Source organism: Emydura macquarii, unplaced genomic scaffold, assembly GCF_026122565.2.
Source record: "Emydura macquarii macquarii isolate MOO-44397 ecotype Brisbane River unplaced genomic scaffold, CSIRO-AGI_Emac_v2 contig_2205, whole genome shotgun sequence".
NCBI classification, from domain to species: domain Eukaryota; kingdom Metazoa; phylum Chordata; order Testudines; family Chelidae; genus Emydura; species Emydura macquarii.
In genome coordinates, this window is record NW_027132342.1 from 1,073,028 (window position 1) to 1,093,310 (window position 20,283).

At 39.2% G+C, this 20,283-nt stretch overlaps 1 protein-coding gene across 8 annotated transcripts in view; it reads right to left on the reverse strand.

The window, feature by feature from the left end:
- The window catches only part of EPS8 (EGFR pathway substrate 8, signaling adaptor), a 198,716-nt gene that overhangs the window by 3,913 nt on the left and 174,520 nt on the right, over nt 1-20,283 (reverse strand). For all 8 annotated transcript variants that reach the window (XM_067559146.1, XM_067559151.1, XM_067559149.1 and 5 more), the window contains 3 exons: nt 7,840-8,071; nt 3,333-3,513; nt 2,534-2,663 (listed from right to left, as the gene is read on the reverse strand). In XM_067559146.1, coding sequence (XP_067415247.1) covers nt 2,534-2,663; nt 3,333-3,513; nt 7,840-8,071 — 543 coding nt within the window. The remainder of the gene's footprint in view (nt 1-2,533; nt 2,664-3,332; nt 3,514-7,839; nt 8,072-20,283) is intronic.

The following is a 20,283-nucleotide window of genomic DNA, read 5'->3' on the forward strand; positions in this document are numbered from 1 at the left end:
TTCCTAATTTCCAATCTAAATTGCCTTTACTGCAATTTAAGCTTATTGTTTCTTGTCTTCTATTCAGAGGTTAAGAGAACTATTTTTCTCCCTTCTCCTTTTATGTACTTGAAAACTTATGTCCCCACACAGTCTTCTCTTCTCCAGACTAAACAAATCCAACTTTTTCAATCTTTCCTCATAGGTCATGTTTTCTAGACCTTTAATCATTTTTGTTGTTAGTCTTTGGATTTTCAACAATTTGTCCACATCTTTCCTGAAATGTGGCCCCCAGAACTGGACACAATACTCCAGCTGAGGTCTAATCAGTGATGAGTAGAGCAGGAGAATTACTTCTTGTGTCTTGCTTACAACACTCCTGCTAATACATCCCAGAATGATGTTTGCATTTTTTGCAACAGTGTTACACTGTTGACTCATGTTTAGCTTGTGACTACTATGACCCCCAGGTCCCTCTCCAGAGTACTTCGTAGGCAATCTTTTCCCATGTTGTCTGCATATAATTAATTGTTTCTTCCTAACTGGAATACTTTGTATTTGTCCTTTGTTGTATTTGTCCATTTGGTGAATTTCATCCTATTTACTGTAGACCATTTCTCCAGTTTGTCCAGATCATTTTGAATTTTAATCCTCTCTTCCAAAGCACTTGCAGCCCCACCCAGTTTGGTATCGTCTGCAAACTTTATAAGTGTACTCTCTATGCCATCATCTAAATCATTGATGAAGATATCGAATAGAGCTGGACCCAGGAATGATCCCTGTGGGACCCCACTCGATGTGCCCTTCCAACTTGACTGTGAACCACTGATAATTATTCTTTGGGAACAGTTTTCCAACGAGTTATGCACCCACCATATAGCTCCATCTAGGTTGTATTTCCCTAGTTTGTTTATGAGGTCATGAGAGACAGTATCCAAAGACTTGGTAAAGTCAAGATATACCACCTCTACTGTTTCCACCCTATCCACAAGGCTTGTTACCCTGTCAAAGAAGTCTATCTGGTTGATTTGACATGATTTGTTCTTGACAAATCCATGCTGATAGTTATTTATCTTATCTTCTAGGTGTTTGCAAATTGATTGCTTATTTGCCCCATTATCTTTCTGGGTATTGAAATTAAGTTGATGGGTCTGTAATTCCCCAGGTTGTCCTTATTTCCCTTTTTATAGATGGGCACTATATTTGCTCTTTTCCAGTCCTCTGCAATCTCTCCTGTCTTCCATGACTTTTCGAAGATAACCACTAATCACTCAGATAGCTCCTCGAGTGTTCTAGGATGTATTTTATCAGGTCCTGGTGACTTGAAGACATCTAACTTGCCTGAATAATTTGTAACTTGTTCTCTCCCTATTTTAGCCTCATATCCTACCTTGTTTTCACTGCATTAGTTCACTGCTTAACTGAAGTGTTAGCAATTAGACAGAGGTGGATTAGGGCAGGCTCCCTGGATCTGGTACACAGATTTGGGAGCACAGCAGGGAGTACCCTGCATCAGAGATTTTTTTTAATTTTATCAGTTAAGTGTCAAATGATAAATGAATTTTAATTAAGTCTTACAGAAGCCAACAAAAAAGATCAACCTTGTTGTTAAACTTCCAATATCTATGAATTAACATTTGCAGATAATCTTAATAGACAAGCCTTGACCACTCAAATTCCTGCATAATGAAGAAACAACAGAAACCAAAGGTGAGTGAACAAAGCCAAGAACAGAGAGGGAGAATGACAGACTTAGAATCATAGAAGATGAAGGTTGGAAGTAACCTCAGGAGGTCATCTTGTCCAATCCCCTGCTCAAAGCAGGACCACTTCTACAAACCTGATACATGTTCAATTTTCAAATTAACTTCCACTGAACACAAGGACATTTTCCAGATATATGCAACAAAATAGACCACATCTCCTGAGAGCACATCTCCACAGTTAATTTAATACCCTGTAGGACACCACCATATCCTTTGGTAGCATTAACAGGTCCTATGGGGGATTTCTTTCACAATCAGTGTTTAAGTCTCCTGTTTCCTTGAATGTCTCCATCAAACCAGCATTGTACCCACTTTGTGGTGTGTGGATGACTACAGTTACGTTACTCATATGCCAAGTGTCTGAATCATCTTGTATAATAAACATGATATTTAAAAACTGAGCTTATTTCCTTAAAGGAAAATTTCCAACACACATTGACATTAAAATATCACTGTAAAAGTAAATTAGGGTATAATTCATTTTAAGTAGCTTATTCCCTCCCACATACACCCAAAATGGTTGAGACTGGGAAGAATGTAAGAATTGCCATATTGGATCAGACCAGTGTTCAATCCAGCCTGCTATCAAGTCTCTGATAATGCCCAGCAAACAATGCCTCAAGGGAAGGCATAAAAAAGCCCTAACAGTAGGCGTAAAATAATCTGACCCCTGAAAATCTCATCCTAACCTCTAATGATTAGAGATGGGGAACCCTACCAATTTAAGAATTTTTCATGATTCCCAGCTAGTAGGAACGGTTTTGATAAGAAAGGTTGGTTATACATACCTCTAATGCAGCTTTCTGTACTGTAATTTGGCTGTAGACTCTAGACCCTTCAGGACAAACAGTCTTTAATTCATCTTTATTGAGAGAGAAAAGCTGAGCACCTGTCAGCACTCCAAGGCTATTGACAGTCCTAAAAAAGGCAAAGCATCAAAGAGTGAACATCATAAGATTCTACAGTTCTGTGAGAAACAAAATAAAAATAAATAAAAATCCACCACTTGAGTGCGAAACATGGACCATTTTCTCCCCATGTTATCCCAACAGGAATTATTAAATTAAGATAAAAGCTTTACATGCTTGAGGTATTCAACATTAGTGCCTCAAAACTGATCAAACTCGCATTGACTTTGCAAGGGGTTGAATGCCCTCAGCACCCATTAAAGCAGAAGCGTGCAGTAAAAATCAGCACCTTGTAGCGCTCACTTTGGGTGAAATGAGTTTCTAATTTTGAAGATCAGATTTACAGTTTACTAGGATGGAAGTCAGTCACTGATGAGGGGGTGCAATATGATCTCCTTTTGTTAGGATCAGTGCCAACATGCTTAAGGAACATGGACAACATTTTCAAGAGTGATTTATGCTTCTGGGTGCGTCAATATTTTGTGGGCCCAAATTGAGACACCTTATTAAAGGAGAATGATTTTCAGAGGTTGAATGGCTCAGCACTTTCTGAAAAATCAGACTTCTGGAAAGTACCACAAGTTAGGCAGTCAAAATCCTAGTCACTTTTGGAAAATCTTAATTTATTTCCCTTTATTTTCTGAAATAAGAGTTTCCCCAAGTTTATCATCAGACTTACACTGGGCTGAATCCTTTTGACTCCAACCACATTTTCACATCCTCAGGAGAGGAATCATAAGTGATATTAACTACTGGTATGTTTGGTCGTGGTACGTGGAACTTTTTCTGGGCAGCACTCCGACCAATGGTAAGTCTGTGTATAAGCTCATCCTGTACCTCTTCCATCTGAGATTTCCTACCTAAAAAGAGAAACAAAAAAAGATGAACTCAACAGGAATCTATTTTTAAGGATTTTTAAAATATACTTTTGCACCAAAAAAAGCATGTTTGCTCTCAATATCACACTCAATTTTTAAAACAAAACAAAGAAATAATTCACTAGAGCTGGTCAAAAAATATTCTTTCTACTTCTTGGAAAATGTTGACGAAAATGAAAAAATGTCACTTTTGTTTATTTTCCACAAAACATTTTGTTTTTTTCTGCAAAAATCTGAATACTGACAAATTTCAGCTAAAAACCAAAAAAAGAGGTTGGGGAGGACCTTGTTACTGCAGGAGAGATGTAGTCTGGCCGGTGCTCCAGGCTATAGACGAGAAGAGAAACGTGCAGCAGCTCAACAACAATTCCTATGAGGCACTGTGGCAACATTTCCAAAATCAACATACTTTGGTTTTGGGCATTTGGTTTTCTGACAGAATATTGACATTTGCTGCAGAAAGCAGACACATTTTAGGGGAAAAAAAACTTTGTTTAATCAAAAAATAATTTTGCTGTTGAAAAACAGTTTGGATGGAAAATGTTTACCATCCTTAGCTTTCACTGCATTCCTTCTACAAGTGACTGTCACCATTTAAATTCACCTTCTCAATGTGTGTTTTGGAGAAAGGGTAGATACAAATGATCATAGAGAACAATATAGCTGTTTGCTTTCATTTACTTTAAATGGTATCACTGCTGAAACGTTAAGGGATATTTGGTGAATCTTACTGAGATACCGATGCTTAGGGTCACTGGAAATTAGCAAGATTTTTACCAAATTCTCTAGAATTCCCACCCCACAAAAATTTGTTTCTCTGAAGCTTCCAGCATTGGCCCCAAATGTACAGCAAGCTGAACCGGATATGCCCTGGGTCAATTCTGTAACAGCAATTCGTACATCCCTGGAAGGTTACAGGCTTTAGCTGGAGAAACAGTCTGAGAACACAAACTCATAGGAAGGAAGTTTTTCCAATTATTCTCTAAGGACTGAAGACCTGCCTCATGTTTGTGAACTTTCATCTGTTGTCCTTTAAATGACAAATCAGTTATTCTGATAGATGCAGAAACTGGCCATAAACAAACTGTCCTCAAAATGAAACTGTAGATCTTATTCCATCCTAAAATGAGCCATTGCTTTCACATTACATAGTGTAGGTGCAGTATTACCTTGTGGTGATAATGACTACTAATGCAGAGAGAGGCTTTTCATTGCTAAAGTAATATTTCTGTGGGACACTGAATCCATATCCTTTTGGCCCCATTAGCTACTGCTAAATTAGTTCTTCCTTAAACAGTCATTGAGTCTGTTCCAGAAGGAATGGACATAATGGGCCTCACTCAGTGAAGTTAAGCTCAGAGAGTACTACAGTTTACCTCACAACAGGCCAAGTGAAAGAAGCCCTATCGATTTAGCTCTGCAGACTCCAAAATGTGTTTATTGAGTAAGGCATATTTCCCACTTACTGGGAACATGGAAGGGAAAGCTCTCTCAGAGAACTAAAAATGGACATTAGTACAACTTTACCAAAAATGTTGCTAGGATTTTTTGCCATGTCAGAGGGAAAACAGAGGGAAGAGCTGTCAACCCACAAACATTCAAGCCACATCATTTAAGATTTCATTTCAATATCACTCTTTTCAGCTTGTAACAGTTACTTGTAAACTAGAGACAGGGCAGGTGAGGTTGTATCTTTTATTGGGCCAACTTCTGTCGGTGGAAGGTACAAGCTTTCAAACTACACAGAGCTCTTTAGGTCTGGGGAAAGAAATCGGTGTCTGGTTTGGGTTTCTAAACTAAACTATTAAAGTGCTTGTTTTAGGCATATGCAAAACTGCTAAATTATTGGAATTATGTTAAAAAAATTTTAAAAGCCTTCTGATTCAAGGGATACTACAGTAAGGGACATAGCAGCCATGTGTTATCATGCCATTTAAGACACTGTTTTGGGCAGGAACTTGAGATGACGTCCATGCAATGCTGGATGCAGGTATCATGTTCTAGATAAAGTGCTGAGTGAACAGTTCTCTAGTCCTAACCTCCTGACAAGTGGGTTTGAATGGTTGGTAGAGATACTGAAGTTCACTTATGGGCCTGTCTATGTTACAATTTCAACCATGTTTAGGGGACTCCGTTATTACAAGGTTGTCTTCAATTACATTATGGTTCCTACTTCGTAACACAAATGAAATCACATCCCTCAAACTTGCCAAGGCCTTGGGCAGATCTTCCTAGCATGAGACATGGGTAACATTTTCAAAAGCATAAGTGACTTAGGAGACTAAGTTCCATTTTCAAAACTGAGTTAGCCTAAGCCCCATAGACTCACTGAGGTTCAGTCTCCTACATGCCATACCAATGACACTTCTGAAAATGGAACTTGGGCACTTTTGAAAAATGTCACCCCTTGACAATTTTATGTCTTCTCTACAAAACAGACCGAATGTTGTAACTGGTGTCACTTAAGTACCCTTATAGAAAACAAAGTCCCAACTGAGCAGAAAAAAGGTCTTGAATATGTCATTGGTAAATGTACATATTTGGTGAGTTTTCCAATAGCCAACCTCTTTCCTTCTCCCCTTCTTACTTATCAGGGAGCTCTTGTTAAAGAGCTGCCATAATTTCAGGTCCTCTGCTCTCAGTCAAGCCAGGAAAGTATAAGAAATTAACTCCTTGCTTGTTCTCTTGGGGTTTTGGCCTCTGCCTCTTGTCAGAGGGCCCTAGCTGCTTGCTAAATGCTGCAAACCAGGACAGCAGCATGCATGTGTATTAAAGGAAAGAGTAACTTTTCCCAGAATACTAACATGCCCCGCCCCGTGCTGGCATATACTGGTGTGTGTCTGAACACAAAATACGTCAAGATGGGTACTAAATTATTCTTTCAAATAGATCACAATCATTTTGATAATGCTTTCTATTCAAAAAGGATTCCAAAGGCTATCCCAAAAATAACATGTAGGGATCACTTTTTCCAACACTAACGTGTAGGTAGCCTATGGGGTTGAAGGTAATAGCTGTTGTACAGTTCTGATCAGGATATGAAGAACAATATATTCAATTGAAATGAAACAGGAAATATATGTAGGCATAATATGATTAGGTGAATTGAAATTTGGCTGTGACAGCAAGGTTAGAGGAGAAGAAGGATGGTTCAGTTATTGGGACACTCATCTGGATCTCAGTCTAGTTCAATTCCTGTTTCTGCCACAGACTTCTGGTGAGACCTTGGACAAATCACTCAATCTCGCTGTCCCTCAGCTGCCCTTCTGTAAAACGAGGGATACTAGCACCTCCCTACCTCACAGGGGTGTTGTGAGGACAAATACACTACGGACCGTGAGACAGTCAGGTACTACAGTTCTGGGGGCCATATAAGCATCCGAGGCTACGTCTACACTTATGGCAGCGTGGAGAACAGACACAACACTCCCAGCTAGCACAAGTATAAACAGCAGTGTAGACGGTGAGATATGACTTAGGTGAGCTGAGTGCCCGCCATGGCTCTCTACACACCCAAGCAGTGCTTCTCATGTCTGTGCTGCTATTTTTAGCAGTGTAGTGTCCCACTGCCTCCCTGCTGCCACAGCCTTCCCTCACCACAGTGAAAGGCTCTAGTGGTGGTGAGGAGGTATGGAAAGGCTGCTGCTGCCGGAGCCTTTCCCTGCAACTCCCCCCAACAGAGCCTTTCTTCACTTGCCTGCCCAGGGCCAGGGTCTTTTTTCTGCTGCCTCCCCACTGCTGCAGACTTTTCCCCTTGCCACAGTCTTTCACTGCAGCGTGTGGCTACACAACACAGTGACAATGGTGGACGCAGCCTGCCTTTCACTGTGGCTACATGTGTAGTGCCTCTTCTCTACATGCCTCTGTAAGTGTAGATGTAGCCTGTGAGATAGATATATATATATATATATATATATATATATGTTAACATCCATTTGCAATAAGTGTCACGTGGTCTTTAATGACATGAAGTGACCTCAGTTTTGTCTCATCCGAAAGACAGTTCCTCCAGCACTGCTCCTTAACTGTCATCAGGCTATTTATTACTCATTAAGAGGGAGAATCCCTAAACATCTCTTCCTGAAGGTACTTCTGGAGCTATTTTCCTCAGACAACTCTCATTCAGGTATGGAACTGGCCCACCCCACTTAGCTTGGGTGACTGGACCGGATCACTGCACTAGGTGATATGGAAAGTTATGGTAAAAGCCAAATGTCAAACAACAACATGAAAAGTATGATTTTTAAAATGTTAAAATGGATGGAAATGGGGGGAAATAGCTTTTCTGGCTGTTCTGAAGAAACTTACGGTCCACAGGAAGTTGTTTGTGTCTCTGGCTGTCTCGTAAAATGCAACCACAGCTGTCGCTAGAGGTGCTGCTTTGGCGGCTAATGGTTCCTGGTGCTTTTGGCACAGGAACTGGAATAGGGGCTGGTACATTAGGAGGGAGAGGGACAGGAACTGGAGCTGGTGTCGGAGGAGGTGATGGAGCAGCAGGACTGGGATCAGGTTGTTTCAGAACATAATCCGTCCTTTGTTTCTGAAGAGATGCAAACACATAATTAGTTTTGTACAGTAAAATCCCTCAGCATTCAGAAGATTAATCTCCTGCAGGAAAGCACCTGCATACTTTGCAGTCAGTGATCTCATTTCATCCCAGAAAGGAACACTAATTGTCAGATACACAGCTGCACTTTCCCAAAAGCTGACTTTGGCATCAATATTCTCAATGTCTGTCTGTCTATCCATCTGTCTTACTATTTAGGATAAACTCTGATTATCTCAACACTATGATCGATATCTTTTTCCAATGTCACAGTTTGGTAAGAGGGCCGAGGTTATGAGCAGATTCCATCCACATCTCTTTTGAGATGCTACTTGAACCTGTTGGGGGAGGTTGCCTGAATGGTTTTATATACCAGTCTGTACCACCATTTCCTTGAGTGTCCACGACCTCTCTAAAGCAGTGTTTCTCAACCTGGGGGTTTAGAGGGGTCGCAAGTGCAGAGCTGGTATTGGGGGTGGCAAGAAAGGCAATTGCCTGGAGCCACAGGGGCGCCATGAAACTAAGTTACATGCCTCAGCCCCATGGGGGTGGGACTCAGGCTTCAGGGGTACAGTAGTTTGGAAAGGTTAAGAACCACTGCTCTAAAGTAACCATGCACTCTTCCATAGAGAACAATTTTAGGCAGTTGGCATGGTGTCATCCCAATATCGATTACACAGAATTCATTTCTTTCCTCCAAATATGAAATTTGTTAAAATTTGTTTTTTTTAAATCCAAAAGTCCTGTTATCTGAAGGTTTTGAGTGGCCTCTGAGACATATGACCATCTAGAGTTTACCAGAATAAACGTATGTACTAGAATTGGGTAAACAAAAACACTAGATTCAAACATACAAAAGCCTTGTGGAAGTTTGCCTTTAATCTCACTGAATCTGCACTTTGCTGTTGACTCCTATCTTTGCAATGGGCCAAACCAAAACCCCACGTCCAGAAAGTCAGATTTGAAGATGAGCAGGGATCATGATTACCTAGTCTAACCTTCTGTATAAACATAGGCCATAGCTTTCACCAAAATGAATTTTTCAAATTTTTTGGCAAGCTAAACAGTAAAAAAAAAAGTTTTGTTTGGGTTTGAAAGGTTTCACTCAACCCGAAATGAAACATTTTGTTTTAACCTTGAGCTTTTAAAATATTTTGTAGTTTTTTTAATAAATAAAATTAAAGGACATTTTGAACTGAAAAGTTATTTTGAATAAAAAATTCAAAAGGCTTAATTTCAAAAGTGTCAAATCAAAACATATACATTTTTTAGATGATTTTTGGTGTTTCTCCCTGAAACAAGCAATTTAGCAAAATTGACGCAAACCTGCAAAACCTTTTGGTATCACTGAATCTCTATTTTTCACTGAAAAAAGTTATGGAAGAAAAATTTCACGCAGCTGTACATCCAGCCCAACAACTTCTGGCTAGTGTATCCTTTAGATATAGGAATATATCTAAACACCCCTAAACTCTGAGGAAGTTTGGACCCAGCTCTGACCTTTGTGGCTCAGGCCTGCCTCAGTCTGAACAAGTTTAACTACAGGACCGTGTGCACATCACATGTTTTTTCTTGAGGCTCTCAGGAACAAAAGTTTCACATCATACATTATTTTTTCATAGCTTGTGTAGGCAAAAATCGTGTATCTAAAACTCCGCATTTCTACTGGTGTTTTCAATTCTGTTATGACTTAAACCTATTCCTTTAACACAGTGATGCCCTTGTTGGTGTTTGCTTTTCTAGTGTTTGATAGCAGAATTTTAACATTGTGGTTATTTCCCTGCTTCTTTGCATTCAGCCACCTCCCATGATACTGCTACATCAACTGTTGCAGATGTGATGTATTACTTGGCTCAAAAATAATTTTGAGGAGCAATTTCTTTTTCAGAACATACCAGATTATATTAAAAACTGAGTGTTTTCCAAAAGGGTTTGCAGGATAGGATACGTCTAGATGCTCATACAAAATCTACATTGCCATGTCCCCTGCAAATTGTACAAGCTGAATGATGCAATATACTAGCAATATTCTCTGTATAGTTTGCAGGAGCAAAGTATAGGTATTGCTAAAGTTTGTTTGCAAAGTAGTGATGCCTTCTTTCTTCCTTATGAGAAGTTGTTTTATTTTCAGTGGGCAAAACAACTGAGTTAACTCCCCAGACCTCCCTCCTTCTTGGAACACAGGATGGGGTGGGAGGGGGATTTATCACAGATTAAGTAGGGAAATCTTTGTGGGAACTGTGTGTTAAAATATTAGCACATCAGTGCCTTAACAACATTTGAACACTCAACCTTTCATTAGTTTTAACCAACTGCCCCTATGCATGAATGCCAAACTAGAGACATTTAACCCAAAAATATACAGAACCAGCTCTTGAGTGGGTGTAGATGGGTTTAGCTCCAGCAGAGCTATGCTGATATACAGCAGCTCAGAATCTATCCTGTAGGTTTCAAGGCTAACAGATTAAACTGAGAAGTGCTCCTCTTTTTCTCTGTTGGAGTCTCTCATTATTTATAGCGGTCAGTTATTCAAGTAACACATTTTCCTACATATATTCCCCATAAAATATTTTTACTTTGTTTCATGCAATTTTACTGTTGAATATATTACCTTACAATTATTTTTTTGTTTGGTTTATGCAACCCAATGTGGGGAGCTTAGAGGAATTCACATGCTTGATATTTTCTGCACTACAGCATTTGGATGTGATGGCAATAATTGCCTCTAAAAATTCCACAAAGGTGGAATACAAATATGAAAGAGAACAAACAGAATAATGTACATCCCAGAAAGTTGCTCCTTTGGTGGGAATACTGAATGGCAAATAAATACATTAACAGATGAGTTAATTAATTTAAGTACTTCATCAGTATTAGAGTAAAATGTTTTTAATGAAAATTCAAAAATAATTAAATTATGCTCACAGATTTAAAAGTGCCAAAGTGCTATCCCCACAGTGCGATTCATGTTTTCTTTTAACATAAGGGAAAAAAGCATTACTGCTATGATGGCACCAAATTGTTCATTAAAAAGCAAAGCATCAACCTTCATCATCACCACAATCAAACCTCAATGCAGGGATTGCTAAATTCCAGGTGTAACTCTTATTGGACAACCCTGGACAATTTCATTGTCAAATGAGCCATCTCACAAGCACTATGCCTACAGGAAAGGCCAACTATCTGTTTGATACTTGGAAAGAAAATAACATCCAGCATGGGAAAACAATTCAAATTCTACATTTATAAGTTGAACTATATGAAACATGCTCCAAAATTTGCGCAATCATGTGCTAAAAGCCAATTGTGTATTAAAACTGAGTTTAATTTTTTTTAATTTAAAGTATTTTGAAGACCTCTCCTACTCATTCATCAGGTTATTTTCATTTATCGTTATGAAAGAAACAAGTATGCACTACTGAATCTTTGAAACAAAGCAACCCAAAAGATTCAGCCTACAAAGAGACATTTTAGAAAGTTAACAACATATAAGAGCAATTTGTGTTACCTCTGAGAGCTCTCCCAGTAATTGCTGTGAGGAAAATGGAGTAAATCATATCAAATGAAATTGTTAGAACATTATTGGAACTTCAGCTACCTCAGCAGTTTTTAAAAAGACATTAGTGATATTAATTAGCTTTTGATACTAATGACTAGTCTCACTGATTTATTACGTATCTTTCTTATTTTCTTCTTTAGAATAGCAGGTGAAAAGTTGGTCTCCTAACATGCATACATGAAACAAAATGTACGATGACCTAGCACCCATCTTACACATCTTTTCATTCTGCACATCCAAATAAACAGACATTAAAATAGGTGTTAAGAAACCTAAACTGAAATAGACAAGGGTCAAAAATTACAGGTAGGGAATACTTACCAATTTTGAACAGTGGACTACTATTAATTTTCACCATTCTTAATTAAACCACTTGGGAATTACATCAGAACTGCCAGAGCTTTTTAAAATTGAGATATATTTGAGTTTGAAAAGGATGTGTAACCTAGAAACTGGGGTCAATAGGACTACTCAAGTGGTTAGAGTAAACCACATGCATAAGTACTTTGCTGGATCATGGACAAAGTGCTTAGCACTTTGCTGGATTGAGCCCTAATTTTCCAATGAATCATGGGCCAGATCTTCAACGGACATAACTGATATATCTCCACTAAATTTGATGGAACATTATCAATTTACACCAGCAGAAGATCTGGCCCAATATATTTCAGAAAAGCTTGATGGAACTGGAATTATGTTTTTTCATTAAACCTTTGTTATTTATATCAACTAAAGGAAAGATCTCAAAGGAAAGGCCTCATTATGCTGCAGGTTACTTTGTCAAGAATCTTGGTTTAGCACCATTTGTTCTAAGCTTTCCTCAGACACACATTCCAGCACAATAATTTATTTATACAAAGCAATGAGCACCCCAATACCACGCCACTTCTTGGTCATTGCCAGAACACCAAATATGAAAGCATCATATTTTCTATGCATGTTTTGGCCATTTTCATCAATAATACAGAATATATATCACGTTCAAAAAAATGACATATATATAGCCAATCTATATGCAAGCTCACGCCCCAAAACACTTAACTTCAGGCTATAAATACAACAAAAATATACAGTCCTTGTGGATCTATAAATAGCAAGCACTATTAAAAAGCCTTCCTTCTCTATTTATAACACTTTATCACTTATACTGGTCAGTTAAAAAAGTAACAAATCTTTCTAACATATGTTTTCCATGTAAGATGAAGTGTTCACACAAGTCACGTCACTGTGACAGTATTGTCAGAGAAGAAAAAAAAGATGGAAATAAAGATATTTCTCCTACTGTTGATACTTGAGATACTGCAATCTATTAGTTTGTGCGCGCGCGCGTACACACACACACACACACACACACACACACACACTTCACCTAAGGGCAAATTCCACTTTATAATGCATGCAAATGGCTCCCGCTGATGTAGTGAGATCCATGCATAAAATCAAGACCAAAATTTAGCTCTAACACTGGTTACTAAGTTACTAACTTTTCCTTTGTTTTTAACAGAATCTTGTTTTATGTCGCACATTGCTTTCCTCCAGTATTCTTTTAGTAAGCCTCAGAGGTAATCACAAACTTTATCCTTGTGTTTCCTCATTTTTGTGTACTATAAAGAACCTCAACAATGTGCCTCATTATGAAGTACCTCAGTTTACATACCTATTACACACCAGTCTTGGAAGTCCAACGCAATTTGAGTTGCCTGACCACTGTCTTACAGGCCTAGCATAGCTTTAGTTGCTTGCTTGGCTATTCTGACCCCTGTAGCATGACATCTTCCAATTGGCAGAGACGAATAGGACTACCGAGTCACCTTGCAGATATCTCAGTTTCTGCAAACCACGGCACATAAGACGAAGTACACAACATGTATGCTTGCAGCTGCACATAGAAAATGGTGAGGGGAACAAGTTATCCTTGAATGACTGAGGACACACTTTTTCATTGCCAATGGGCATATTTTTACACCGCCCCTCCTATCACCTGCTGTTGTTTTGATGACCCCAATTATCATGGTAAGAATGGAATGTAGTCAACGGTGAAAACCCAATGTAGGTAATTAGCATATATGATGATGAGTAGAAAGGTAATTAGGTGAAAGCTATTTATGGAAGGGTATAAGAAGTTACCACTTAGACAAAGGGGAGCGCTCCATCAACACCTGACTCCGCAGGAGGTGCTGCCGGTCGGACCAGAGGCCACTGACTCCCGGGCAGGGTCTCTGAAGAAAGCCGTTCCTGTATACAGTCTTCTGAGTGACTGCTTAGCTCTCCAGGCTTAGTATGATATATTGTAGTTAATTTTAGGCTTTGTATTCAACTAGTGTATCTATAGAAAACCATTCACATTAAACCTAAATCTGCAAATCAGGTGTACGGTGTCTCACTTGTATTCACACTGATTACTAAGCATCCAGTATCAACAACCAGAAGCAGTTCCACAGAGTTCATGCTATAAATTCCTACAGTACCTCAGAGCATCAGGTTAATTCACACTCGCATCATAAAACTCCACAAAGAAACTTCATCTCTTTCCTTTTGTTTATAGAAACATGCAACGAAGGAAGCTTCATCTGAAGCCTTCTTTTAAAAGTGGCATCACTGACTAATGCCAACTCTAGCCCATAGGGATTCTGATTAAGTATTCTTTTCAAAACCGCCTCCAACCTCCCAAAGTAAAGATAAGCTCCATGGGTCAGACCTATCGTTTTGTTGTGTGTGTACAGCACTTACCACAGTGGCACCCTGACCACTGGCCTGGTGTGCAAAGTTTTTGTATTGATTAAACTATTTTGGTTATGGGTGCAGTTTTTTTACTGAAATAGTCAAAACGGAATACGTCTCTAACGTGAATTAAGTATAGGAGTATAAAGGTGCTAATATAATACCGATATAGCTTATTCCCCTATATTTACAAGAATAAGGGATTGTCTACACAGGGAAATTTACCAACGTACCTAAACTAATAGGATTACACCATCATAACTTATACGGGTATAACTCCCCATGTGGACACACTTATTCCAGAACAAGAGTATCTATGTGTGCAGTTATAGTGGTATAATTATAGTGGTGTAGTTATGCTGGTAAATTTCCCCATGTAGACTGTATCAGTACAGGTCAGGGTTGACCTCCTATATACTAGTATAACTTTGTTCACACTGGGGGGGAGATGAGGGATTGTACCATTTTAACCTCAAACTAATATAATTTATGGGGTATAAAAGCTGTACATAGACCAGCCCTTTGACTGAGGCCTCTAGCAGCCACCACAATGCAAATTAATACATTATAAAAGAATAATAAATAGGAAATCAGACCACTAAAGAAGGGGATTAGCAGTGGGCCAGAATCAGACTCCTCTCAAATACAGTGACATAAGGCACAAAAGGATGATAGCTTTATGCCAGCAGAAGCCGCTGAAGAGAAGCGATGCCAACAGTGCACCTGAAAGAGCCAACTGAGGCAGAAAACAAGCCATCACTGTGGGAGCCCTGTTTAGTACAAGCCTATAAAGAAACCAATTGTACTTTCAGAGAAGAGAAACTGTCAGTAAAGGTTTGTATGTAGAGAAGAGAGTCAAGAGAAAAATCAGAAGAGGCAAAGACAACTGCAAATCGGATGGCAGCATACACACCCGGATGCAGATGGCTGCATTCTGCCAGTGCAGTCAGAGAAAATTATACTCAGAGAAATGTTTTTGTTAGGGAGAGATGGCTTGTGATAAAAAATACCTTGTGCATGTACATCAAATTCTGTCCCAGGGGATCCATAGGTGCTTTATTGAGTTGACTTATTGTCCAAATACACACACGCACACACACACACACTCCTCCTCCTCATATGTGATTTTAAAATATACCTACACACAAAATAGAATCCACTTTGCACTCTCAGACTATTAACTTCCTCTGAAATGAACACAGCAGCAGGATAATGGTGCAAAGCAGCAATACATAACAATTTAGAGCAGGAGGCGAAGAACACCGCAGACAGCTACACCTAGAGGGAGAATTTAGGTTGGTATTGACCAGGATTGTCAAGATTAATTCCCCATTTCTTGCAAAAAGTACTAAATGGGAATTTTAACCACCATCAATACTCAGCACATCCAAACAATAGCACTTCTATCAGCTAAGTGCCTCTTTATAGCATAATGCAGGATTGGATCAGTACTCAATCAGATAGAAAAGTGTCATCTTCTCAATTACTAATAGCCTATTTTATGACAACAATTTTAATAGAACAGCATTTTATTATGGAACAATATAAATAGATGTTGGCTCATAGTTCAAAATGATGACACCTCTTTGGCCGCTAACAAATGAGCACCCAGCACGTGTATCCCTTTGTTACAGTACACTTCCCAATTAACAGTTGGCAACAGATAAGTACATTGGTATCTAGCTGGCAACAGACATGAAGTTTGGGCACAAATGCTCAGTGTCAGAAAGAAGTCACACCCCACAGAGAAATATTTTAAGCAAATAGCTAAACAAAAAATGGCTTGAAAGAATCCATTCCTTGGAATCTACCATGAAACCTAAGGACATTTGTCCTGGAGGAGGAAAACAGAACTCTACCTCGGTGCTCACGTGCCAAAGCAAACAAAAAGGTAAACAAAAACAAAAACCTTTTCGGCAAAAGGTTTGCCTTCTGTTTCAAGTAACCCCAGAATGATTGAAAAGAATTTAAAATGTAACATTTTCTTTAGGAGGTCATTACGAAAAGCTCTAGAAAAATGAATGACACTTCAATGCGCAACTAGTCTGCTTTAAAATGTACCTTTGAATAGATACAAATAGCATCTATTCTTGATGGCTTTAAAAAAAAACACTTTAGGTGAGAGCAGGGAGATACTGTGCATCATTATAGTGTAAGTGTCTGAGTGTTCAGTAGCCTAAACATTTCTCAGTCAAATATTTAAGATGGTTTAAATGTGTATTGGGGGGTTCTAATTGGAAAAAAAAATGGGGGCAATTGAACATTAAAATTTGTTCCTTCTGAAACTAATATTTGGGGCAATTTAACTAGAATTGTTCAAATGGAATCCAATTTACCAGTTGATAAAGCCAAAGGGTTTGGCTGCATGACTTTTTCTGTCAGCTAAAGTAAAACTAAGGCAGACGAGGTTCACTGAGGGAACCAACCAAACCCAAACAGGTGTGATCAATCCCTGGCACACAGGGTTTTATTTCTGGGGGGTTTGTATACGTGCACGGGTGCATAGGCCTTGAAGCGAATGGCCAGGGCTGACTCTCAATATAGAGGGCCAAGTCAGACATACTGCTGTTTTCCACAGGACTCCACTGGTCAGAGGGAAGTACTGATGGATGAAAAAAGAGTGGAGAGGGAAGACACAGAATTCTCTAATGTTTTGTTCTGTTTGCTAATAAAGAAACTTTTATTCTAAGAAGAAAGTTCGGTCACTGGCTGCTAAAGTGCAGGTGACCAAATTCAGCTGGACCTGCTGGGTAATGACGGTTGACATACAGGGTATTGTAGCCCAGATCCCAGTCTCAGAGTGGTAGAATTGTGAAATCCCATCCTACGACAGGTAAGAACATGAGGCCTAGAACTTGAGGGTACGTTCTCAGAGACCAGAAAGGGGAGAGAGGTGCAGCTAGCTAGCTCTATAACCATGGCAAATTTCTAATACTACAGTACTTGAATTTACCCTTGGAGATCTCTCTTTTAATACTGCCCAAGCCCAACTCTGCTATGGTTGCAATATCTGAGAAGTGAAAGCAGCTGTCCTGATATACAGCATATTCTAACTGATTTCTATCTGACTAAAAGTTTGGTAAGTGCTTTGGAATTCAGAATAGCATAAAATATGTAATTGTCAACATTAAATTCCTGGAAGATCCTGGGGTATTACCAGTGTCAACCATTGCTTGTACATTTGTACTTTTGGAAAACTTGATCATTGCTTTGTTCTAGGTCATTTATCAAGATACAAAAAAATACCAAAATCTAACAACAGACCTTGAAGAATCCTAATGGATTACTGAGTTTGGCTGTACTGTGCAATCAATTAGAGCTGGGCACATTTTTTTGGCTGCAAAACTTTTTTGGAGGTGAAAAATGATGTCAGTGACACTGAAATAGTGGGTCACAGTCAAGTTGGAAGGGCATATTGATTGGGGTCCTCCAAGGATTGGTCCTGGGTCCGGTTCTTTTCAATATTTTCATCAATGATAGCATAGAGAGTACACTTATAAAGTTTGTGGATGATACCAAGATTGGGAGGGTTGCAAGTGCTTTGGAGAATAGGATTAAAATTCAAAATGATCTGGACAAACTGGAGAAATGGTCTGAAGTAAACAGAATGAAGTTCAAAAACGACAAATGCAAAGTATTCCAATTAGGAAGGAACAATCCATTGCACGCAGACAATATAGGAAATGACTGCCTAGGAAGGAGTAGCGCAAAAAGGGACCTGGGGGTTACAGTGGATCACAAGCTAAATATGAGTCAACAATGTAACTGTTGCAAAAAAAGCAAATATCATTCTGGGATGTATTAGCAGGAGTGTTGTAAGTAAGACACAAGAAGTAATTCTTCCACTCTACTCCACGCTGATAAGGTTTTATCTGGAGGATTGTGTCTGGTTCTGGGCACCACATCTCAGGAAAGATGTGGACAAACTGGAGAAAGTCCAGAGGAGAACAACAAAAATGATCAAAGGTCTAGAAAATATGACCGATGAGGAAAGATTGAAAAAATTGGGTTTATTTAATATGGAGAAGAAAAGACTGAAGGGGGAACATGACAACAGTTTTCAAGTATAGAAAAGACTGTTACAAGGAGGAGGGCGAAAAATTGTTCTCGTTAGCCTCTGAGGATAGGACAGTGAGCTTAAATTGCAGCAAGGAAGGTTTAGTTGGACAATAGGAAAAAATTCCCAACTGTCAGGGTAGTCAAAAACTAGAATAAATTGCCTAGGGAGGTTGTGGAATCTCCAGCATGGAAGGCTTTAAGAACAGGTTAGACAAACATCTGTCAGGAAAGATCTAGTCATTACACAGTTCTGCCTGGAGTGCAGGGGACTGGACTAGATGACCTACTGAATCCCTTCCAGTCCGACACGTCTATGATTCTATGAAGTATTTGATGAATTTGTGTACTTTTTGACAATTGTTCATGTAAAAATAATCCAAAACATTTAAACGACAAAACAAATGATCTTCTTGGCAAATTCTTAATATACATAATGTAAATCTGACATCAATCAAAATTTCTTTGCTGCTCCACAGTAACAAAGGCAGATTAAACAACTTAAATCGTCGGAGGCTGTGACAACCAGGAAGTAACATTAGCATAAAACCGAACACAAGCACCAGTGTCCCATGCTGAAGATCTAAAAGAAAATGTTACGACTGTGCTCATTTGAATGTTCCCTCGTTTAGTGTTTTGAAATTCCACAGTCCATCCAAAACCAGAGGAGAGGGGAGGGCATTTCACAGCCCTTTGGCTGCAGAGGTCAAAACTGGGCTAGTGCCAGTCTGCTGCACCAACCACCAACTCCAAACGCACAAGAGACGAACTCTCAGGTAACTAACTATCTTGGACCAGCCCAGAGAGGGGTTTAAGAGTTCAAACCAAAATCTAATGCAATGTGTACTGACAGAGATCACCAGTAGAGCACACAGCTGCAGGCACGGAAAAGGCTCTTTTGCCTCTCCTGAAAATATTCAAACAACTAAGCGCAATAATGAATGCACTAGCTAGTCACCTCTCCAAGCGAGGCCTTAAATCTGGAGGAAAAATCACAAAAAAACCCGAATTTGACAGGTTTCAATGGGGCCTTCATGCCTTAGCATCAGGAAGCAGATTTTCCCTGCTGTGACACATGCGTTGCAGACCACCAGAAACACATTAAATGAACGGACAAATAAATATCTACATCATCAGAAATGCCCACAGCATTAATCACAACTGAAAGGCCACATGCATGCCAGGGCTGAAGCAGAAGTATTGTTTGAAAGCATGGAAAAGGCTGCTCAGCACTTGTGTGCACTGAAACCAGTTATACAGGAGTCAGTGTTCACACCACTCACACTCAGAGGACATGGAAGAAGATGATGGTGCTAGTCGGGACTCAGGAGGTCCAGGTTCCTGCAAAGACTTTCTGGGGGACATTTGGCAAGTCACTTAGTCTCTCTGTGCCTCAGTTCTCCCTCAGTAAAATGGGGATAATAGCACTTCACTACTTCACAGGGCATAGTGAGGCTAAATACTTTAAAACAGTGAAGTGTTCAGATGCTACATTAATATGAGCCATATTAATACCTGAGATAGCGAGAATAAATCAGTGGCTCTCAACCTTTTCAGACTACCTTTCAAGACTCTGATTTGTCTTGCATACCACAAGTTTCACCTCACTTAAAAACCACTTTTTTACAAAATCAGACATAAAAATACAAAAGCGTCACAGCACGCTATTACTGAAACATTGCTTACGTTCTCATTTTTACCACATAATTGGGCAATAAATCAGTTGGAATGTAAATATTGCACTTGCATTTCAGTGTACAGCATATAGAGAAGTTTAAACCAGTCATTGCTTGTATGTTTGTACTGACTTCGTTAATGCTTTTTATAGTAAGTTTTTTAGTTGTAAAACTAGGCAAATATCTAGATGAGT